This window comes from Fusarium odoratissimum (genome assembly GCF_000260195.1).
Source record: "Fusarium odoratissimum NRRL 54006 unplaced genomic scaffold supercont1.142, whole genome shotgun sequence".
NCBI classification, from domain to species: domain Eukaryota; kingdom Fungi; phylum Ascomycota; class Sordariomycetes; order Hypocreales; family Nectriaceae; genus Fusarium; species Fusarium odoratissimum.
The window spans coordinates 1-8,669 of record NW_022158832.1 but is presented as its reverse complement, the minus strand read 5'-3'; the positions used below and the strand labels follow the sequence as shown (position 1 = coordinate 8,669).

The window sequence follows — 8,669 nt, the reverse complement described above, 5'->3', positions numbered from 1 at the left end:
CCTCCCTGGGAGCTTGAGGGTAACCATCCTCCACAAATCTTGCCCACTCCTTCTGGGTTGGTATTTCAGATTCTTTCACGATCCCTATGCGATATTAGATTATGACCCGATTCGAATTGTAGTGTGTCTGACTCTCAAAACTCGCCAAGTCGTCCTCAGTTGCGTATTCTCGCTGCAGTTTGCGGCGGGTGTCCTCTGCATGGAAGAATCGGATATACCATATGCCAACATGAAAATAAGTACGTGTGGGGTTGTAAGGCATTTTGGGCGGATAACGTAGATTAGTTTAGGCTATAGTTTTGAAAGAATATGCTGGCTTGATACTTGATAACGGGGCAATCCGCCTTCTTATATGTCGCAGCAGAGCTTCTTTTTCAAAAGCAAGCCAGCAAGGAATTTTCAGGGCTAGCATGCCGCCCAACGCCAACGTTGCCAATTACTACCGGGAACCCAATCTTATGCCGCCGGGGGATTAGCGTTCTCTCCTCCGTTTAGTTCCAATATACCTCGTAGACGGGAAGCGCGATGGCCTTGGTCTATGGCAGTTTTGATTGGGGCGCTGCTCATCGTAGCTCGTATCTAGATTGGAAAGCTTGGCTACTGATATCGTACCCGGTCGTGATTATGGCTAGCGTCTCCAGCCCACAGTAACAGCTCGAATAGAGTCCAACCTCCACCCCTCCCTCATCGGCGAGTTCCTAGCTGCTGGCCTCAAACTTGTAGATAACTGACTGTTCCCAACTTCAATATGCTTTTATAAGCGTCATTGTCTCGACTATATCGTGTGGGCTCGAAATCTGGTTATGGTTGAGGGTTATGTACATTAGCATGGCTGTGAATGGTCGTTTCCAATGGCATCATTCAGATGTGCCCAACTAAGCATGCCGCACAGCCCCCTGCACAATTTGTCAACATCCTGTCAAACCATTGGCAAGTCGCAGGCCTGATCGCCCTCTGTTGCCTATGACCAATGACCTTGTGTTGTGGTTCGTCTGGTGCATCAAGTTGTACATCACCTGGCCTAGCCAGCGTCAAAGTTGTCAATGGCGGTGTTAATCACGGTCGATCGCCGGGGGAGACGGAATGCGGCGGTGTACCGCGCTAAGCACGGCCCTCCCTGCCTTCTTCGGTTCCTCCTTCATCACCATTGTGGGGAGGTTTCACATGCAGACTCGAGATATTAAGTGGATCTCTTCGTCTCTGGTACTAAAAGGCAACACAGGTACGCATCTCATTCGATCAATTGTCAATTTTGCAAGGACAGCAGCCCACGGTATCATGCATCGTTCCTCGCAGCCAAAAACAATAACCAAGATAGTAGCACGTTTCTTTTTCCAAGTACTATCTTAAATAATGCAATAGAACAGATGCGAGAGACATGACTTGGTTATAAGCCGGATAAGCATAGTATGGAACAGGGTTTTACTGTCAAATTCTGCTGCCAGGGGATACGCACACATCTGTTGGAGCAAGCAATCGAAGCTCTATCCTGTTCGCGTCTAGGTTCTGTCTGCTGATTTAAGCTCTCAGCCACAAGTCTCAACCGCAAATAACACTTCTGGATAACAACTTAGACATTATACCATAATGACTGACCAATTGCTACAGCATAAAGCTGATAAGAGGAAAACCTAGATGATGACTCTTTAGCCGGCCTTGGAGGCGTATAAGAGGCTCCAATCCCTCGGCCAAGAAAGGTTAGCTCAACACTACAAAACCCCATATCTTCAAGATGGCGGCTCCCCTGTTCGCGTCTACAGTACTCCGGGCCAGGGTTCGAAAGCTGATTGGGCTCTTATCCACCAGTGATGTACATAAAGCTTCATCTTTGTTACCGGTGCCGACATCTTCGAGGGAACTTAATGTGATTTTGACTGTGTTTCTTCATGCTGCGTGTGACTTAGTCACTGGGCACGTCTGCGATCATACTTATGCCGTTGCACGTCACTACACGTGAGCAAGCATTTCAAGCGCCTAATCTCAGGGCTACTGGCACACGTAAACATGAACTCCATGTTCAGTCGCTTGGGTAGGATGAGTCATGGTGTTGATGGGGCCAGGCGCAACGCGGCCGTGACAATTATATCCGTCAAGCGTGTCGCTGTCTTATCCGTCAGGAACCCCGTTGAGCAGGTGGAACAGGGTATGCAGGGCACTAGCGGTACAGACCCTAGTTGCAATAAGCTCCAGTGTACGAAACTAGCTAAGCTACATGCCTCGTTGATTGGTTGAACGAATCGAAGTTTTCGTGCTGTGACTGGTATTCAACCGCCGGCTCCCCCAGCCACTAGCCTCACCATTACTGTCGAGACGAGCTCGCTGCGGTATCGAAGCCAACCGTTGACTCTGTTCAAAATGGTTTACGAAAAATCGATAGAGTCGGGTTGTCTGTTGGTCAGGTAGAGAGCTCGAAAAATACTTGAATGGCGAGTCTCGACCCCTGTTGTCCTAGTCTTGCGTCGCCTTTTGGATAGAAGCAAATCTAGAGTGTTTCATAGGCCTATAGCTTACCTCTGGCTGATCATGGCCATAGGTATCCAGTCAGCATTAGACCGACGGTTCATGAAGACGGCGTCTTGACCACTTGCTACACATAATACGTGCATACAAGAAGCTTATGTTCCCAGTTTGTTCCGCTTCGAAGGCCATTGAATACGAATCTTCTAGTTAGTTATCCAGAATGTCAGATCAGATCAGGTTCCGCTAGATCCATCTTCACACTCCCACAATACCTCTTGGTCACGAATACAGCTACAGCGCGAACACTTTTCACTGACTCTAACATCGAGTCCGCACTACTGACCTCACCGATGCGACTCCAAGTTGAGGTCGCAGGGTCCATGACACATAGGTCTCGGGTGTGTGGAGTCTACGCAAGGTTAGCCTCTGCAAATGTGACCGATGTTGGTACGCCTCTTTTTCAACCCAGAGCCTTTGCTCGTTGCCTCGTTACGAGCGATCTACGCCAGCATCAGGCTACCACCTTCAAGAAAACTTTCGTTCTTGATCTCAATTGCAGCTACCGGTTGTTCATATTGTTACACCCAAACTCTAGCAAGGGGGCCTCAATCAGATATCAGCGGAGCGGTGAAGAACCAACAAAAAATGGCGCGAGATGAGGCTCTGCTGTGCGACCAGTTTTGTGCCTTCTGGTTGCCTTGTCATCGAACCCTCAGATGGAAATCCTATCACAAGAACGTGAGGACCTGGCCCTTTTGTAATCTCCTCACTCAAATATTGAGGTATATGTGCCCTTCTCATCTCCGACCCTACTTCACCATTTGTTGCTAAATATCCATCCATGACCACAGGTCATTTGTTCCTTACCACATCATTTGGGATTGACTCCTGGGTGTGTCTTGGTTCTCGTTTAGGGCAAGTCATACCGACCTATACTTAGCTCCTTTCCAGCACTACTTGATTATTCTAATAGCATATCAAGATGCACGGTTACAGTTCATCAGAAGAGTCCGACGACCCTCGTCGGACTCGTGCCCAATCTGCCACCACCAACAACGACAAGAAGAAGAAGAAAAAGAAGAAGCTCCCGCCTTAAAAGAGCATCAACCGCATCTGGAAGAAGTTCTCCAAGCGCAAGTTTCACAAGGCTCTCGCCGTCCTCCCATTCGACCCCTTGCAACCACCTGCAACCTACCACTCCAACGAGCTCTTATCGGCCGGTTACGAGCGAGCCGCTGAGGAATGTCGACGCAAGGTTGAGAAGATCATCTAAGCATACAAGCGAGTGAATATGCGATATCGAGATCCTGGTTGGGATCTGGTGAGTTTTCCGTTGTATTCCGCACGAATTCGACGCTAATGCATTTACTAGGATTGGGATCTCAAATTCAAGAAGGGTCACTGCTTGAACAACCTGGAATCCCCGGAATTTAAACTCGACAAGACAACATTTCTCAGTCCACAAGCGACTGTTCCTAAGGCCGTCAAGCGCGTCCACGAGATCTTTGAGAATCCCACCTTCATGAAAGAGGTTAGTGGTGGTGACGTCAAGCAAGGGAGTCTAGGAGACTGCTGGATCATGGCTAGCCTAACGGCTTTGTCCAAGGTTCCAGGAGGTCTACAGCGGATCTGCGTTGCCCATAAAACAAAGATCGGCATCTACGGTTTTGTCTTTTATCGTGATGGTGAATGGATCTACTCCATCATCGACGATAAGCTCTATCTCAAGTCTCCAGGGTGGGATATCATATCTTTGCACAGAGATCCTCCAGCAGATCGATTGTGAGAATAACGAGAATGTCTATCGCAAGACGTTTCAGACTGGCTCTAAGGCGCTTTTCTTTGCGCAGTGCAGAGATCAGAACGAGACTTGGGTTCCTCTATTTGAGAAGGCCTTCGCCAAGGCTCATGGTGATTATGCGTCATCGGCGGGTGGTTGGATCGGTGAGGGTATCGAAGATATCTCTGGTGGAGTTACCACTGAGCTCTTGGCCTCTGATATTCTCGATATCGATGGGTTTTGGGACAAGGAGATGTCGCGAGTCAACGATGAGTTCCTCTTTGGCGCTTCCACTGGTCTACTTGAGCACAGCTACGGTGAGCGCAATGATATCTCTGAAGAACATGCCTATGTCGCCATGGAGGCACGTACTCTAAAGTCTGGCCAGCGCTTGGTCAAGCTTCGTAATCCTTGGGGTAAGGTCCGCAAGGGTATTTGGGAGGGAGCCTGGAGTGATGGATCCAAGGAGTGGACTACCGAGGTGCAGCAGGAATTGAATCACAAGTTCGGTAGTGACTCTGTTTTCTGGATTCCTTACGAGGAGCTCATTTGAAAATATGCTCACTTCGACCGTACTCGACTCTTCCGCGAGCACGACTGGCGATGTTGCCAGTGCTGGATTGTTGTTGGTGTCCCGTGGAAGGCGGCTTACCATGAGAAGTTCCACATCAAGTTGACCCGAGACTCGCCTCTTGTTCTGTTTCTTTCGCAACTTAACGATCGGTATTTCAAGGGCCTTCACGGACAGTAATCTTTCCGTCTTCACTTCCGACTTCACTACGAGGACAGCCCCAATGCTGAGGACTATATTGACCGATCTCACGGAAACTACCTCATGCGGCGTTCTGTCTCTGTGGAGTTACCTGACCTCCCTGCTGGCAAAATGTTGTCTACCTCAAGGTCACTGGTGGGCGAGACTCTAATGCTCAGTCTGTTGAGTAGGTCGTCAAGCGCGAGGCTGCCGACAGAACCTAGAATGAGAAGCTTGCTCAGGTTGGCCACGCATATGATCTAGCCCACAGTAAGGTTTGGGGCCACATGGACAAGGTCACCAAGCTCCGCCAGAAGAAGGATCAGAAGAAGGATTCTGCCAGTCGCCAGAAGGGACGTCGCCAGAAGGAGCGTCGCCGGATGTGGGAGAAGCGCGCTACCAACCGCGACGTCACCAAGCAACAGACCAAGAAGAATGCGGACAAGAGAAAGCGACGTCGCGCAGAGTGGGAGACTGAGCAGAACCGTCTTGATGAGGAGTTCAACGCCAAGGTTAAAGCTGAGCGCGAGCAGATGAAGAAGGAAAGGCTTGCTAATGCTGAGGCTGAGAAGGCTGCTGAAGCTGAGAAGAGGGCTCAAGAGGCTGATGATGAGGCTTTGAGCAAGAAGGCTGAGGAGATTAAGATTTCAGAGGACAAGGACGAGCGTGTTGTCGTTGATGAGCACCACAAGGATCATGACGACGCGGTCATTTCTGTCTCAATTGGATCGCCTCACTTGACTCCCAAGTCAATGGACTCAACAGCCGAGGCTGCTGAAGAGAAGCAAGAGGTTCCGCCTGTCAGTGGAGGACCTCCCGCTCCCATCGAGGAAGAAGAGCCTCTCCCCACCCGCCCTCGACCTGCCTACGACTCTACAGGCGAGTCATCAGACTCTCCTATTGAAAATTGGGAAGAGCTTTACAGCAGCGATGATAATAGTCGCGACCCCGGACGTGCTACATCCAAAAGGTCTCGAGTCCAAAACGACATTGATTCTGACGAGGAGAAGATGCCCGAGCCCTGGAACGCCATCTGCATCGTCGGCGTACGCGTGTACTCCAAGGACGAGAACCTCGAGCTGCGCACCGTCATGGAAGGCGGAGAGCTTGTAGAGGGCGGCATGGGCTCCAAGGGCGCCGCAGATCTCGACAACGCTCAGTCCAACGCGGGCGGTGGACGATCTAACGATAAAACTGCTTCCGAGATAAAGCAGGGTGGCACCAAGGGGCAAGGGATATCTCTGGACATCAGCAAGAACAGCAAAGACAATGAAGATGATACTGTCTGATGAACGGAATGCTGTTTCAAAAGAGTTACATCCACTTCAATTCTACTTTCACACCCAGAGTCGGCTCTTCGGCATCTATATTACGTTAGCACACTCATCGCCTGGAAGTGTTTAATGCCAGCTGCTGGTACGCAGGTCGAGTTGGCGAGTCAATAGCTCGTTAGAGCCACGACTAAAAGCCTACAATGTCGAGGTGATCGAAGGATCTATTCACAGTCATTCCGAGTAGTGAGTTGCGGAGCGTGGCAACAGGTATCAGAGCAAGGCAGGATTGTTCTTTGGTGAAGCAAAGGCGTTCGCGTTGGCGACGAGCCTTCACGTATACATTTTAGGGGCTAATGGTGCGTTTGTAAAGGTTATTACCCAACTAGTTCATCGGTCTATGGAATTAATATATGCTCATTCCGTATTTTCACTAGTAACTACTCCTCGTCCGCTGATAATTCCACAACTTCATATAAACCTGTTTCATTCTGATTCCACGCATACCATTTCCCTACCGTCCTTTTCTATGAGTCAAGCGGGAACTTCGATTGACATATGCAATATCGTCGCTCAGTTCCGTCATTGAACCTTTCAGCTCCTTGAAGGTATCAAGTTCGAATTTAGATCATCAAGGTGTAGCTTTCCTGCGTCTATTTACAAACGTATTACTTGGGGGGCAATGGGCTGGTGCTACGGCTTTTGGCGGCCTCTTCAGTCTGTTTGCAGCTTTGTATTGACATCCCTCATGGCAAGGGTGCTGGTTGAGCCTGCTGTAGATCAGACGTTGAGTACCGTTAACTCATGGGTTTGTTCTGCGTCGACATGCCCAGGCTTGCTGCCAAGTTCGGGGCTTTCTACGTTGGACTCTCTAATGTACGATTTTCAAACCGCGTTCCTATTTGGCAAAGAACCCAAGTCGCTGATGTCTCCTGAGTACAGGCAATGGGCCGAGTTCCTCTCCTCCAAGCACTTTTAGCTTCAGACAATTGACGCAATTCGCTCGAGAACGCTCTGACCACGATATATTGGTTGTGCATTTCCCCCTTTACAGTTCTTGCCTCCTCGTTTTGGCCTCTCAGGTCGATGTAACATTCCATCCCCAAGCATGATGACTTCTTTCCAGCGAATCTTGTGTTAGGAGTTTCAGGTCAGGTTCATCAAACCTTTCGATTGATCCGTCCATCCTGCTGTTCAATTGATGTCGATTTGCCATTGCATCTCGGAGGCGTGAGTCCAGCGTGTCGAATAGGTGACTTCCGGGCACCTTTTGTGTATCCATGTAGAACAGGAGTCACAATCTCGTCTGGTAATAGGTCGGAGTGATGGATTTAGTTCGGTTGCCTGTCTGTCTGCATCTCAAAAGCGTCTCGAGGATTGTCGCGGCTCTGGTGCTCTGGGCTAGATTCGTTGCTTCTATCTGCGCTTCGGTACAGAGGGGTTGTCGGTTTTTCTCGTCATTTCAATGTAACCAACGGGCCCTTCGATGAGTTGATCAGTATGCCCAGTGATGAAAATACCAGCAAATATGTCAAGCAGAAAGGTAGCTGCACATTCGGAACAGTTCTAGCTCTTTTGACAACGTGCGGGATGCTCCCGGTGCTGCAAGCTCCGCTGCGTCCCTCAATATGTATCTTGATGCTCGCTCCTTTCTCGTTCAATGTGGACAATTTCCTGAACTTTCAGCCAGACCGATTGGCGAACGGCTACCTGGAAAAGCGGGATGTCCAGAGACAGTGTTCAATCGCCTCATGGCTATGCGGTGAGTATCGGCGTGCTTGAGGTACAAGGTCGCCATCTGTTTTTGTATTCTGTAATGGGTGGCCACTTGTCATCGTTTTCAAAATAGATGGCCAAGGACCAAATGTTCGAGGCGTCATTTGTATGGGACGGTCATTCGCTGCGATAGGCAAGAAGCATTTGGCTATTTTTGGGTGTCAAAATCGAGATGAATGGAGCTAGGGCAAGACCTGGAGATGTAGTGTATGAAGGGTCGGTAGCGCGGCCACCCGACGCGGGACGCCCATGATGGTGGTGTGAAGTTGGAGAAGCATATGCATGCAATGTCAGCTAGAGAAGTGACAACAAGCCACGTGATTGGATGTCGTACTCTGCGTGAAACCCCTCTCCGCCCCGCCATCGCCATGGGACGCGAGGTACGGGATGAGCACGTATATCCAATGACGTTTAAGCATTTTTGCTTTTTCCACCTTGAAATCCAAGTTTATCTGGCGCATTGGAAGCGTCGGATGCACATCGATGGAACCTTTGCTAGACATGCTGTGTCACCATTACAGAATCACCTAGTCCATTCTGGACACGGCATGCATCGTTTTTCCCAACAGATTTGATTAGAAGTGCCATCTCATGCTGCACGATGTGCTCATGTGTTTCAGCAGAGTCGAAC

General features: G+C 49.6%; 2 protein-coding genes across 2 annotated transcripts; both read left to right on the top strand.

Moving 5' to 3' along the window:
- Positions 1-3,751: 3,751 nt before the first annotated feature.
- On the top strand, positions 3,752-4,793 carry FOIG_16740 (uncharacterized protein; the record flags this gene model as incomplete). Its single annotated transcript, XM_031218215.1, has 3 exons — positions 3,752-3,781; positions 3,833-4,242; positions 4,316-4,793. 3 exons carry the CDS (start codon positions 3,752-3,754, stop codon positions 4,791-4,793), a joined length of 918 nt encoding a protein of 305 aa, XP_031052072.1.
- Positions 4,794-5,075: 282 nt separating this feature from the next.
- On the top strand, positions 5,076-6,280 carry FOIG_16739 (uncharacterized protein; the record flags this gene model as incomplete). The annotated part of the gene is made up of 2 exons (XM_031218214.1): positions 5,076-5,178; positions 5,256-6,280. 2 exons carry the CDS (start codon positions 5,076-5,078, stop codon positions 6,278-6,280), a joined length of 1,128 nt encoding a protein of 375 aa, XP_031052071.1.
- Positions 6,281-8,669: the final 2,389 nt, after the last annotated feature.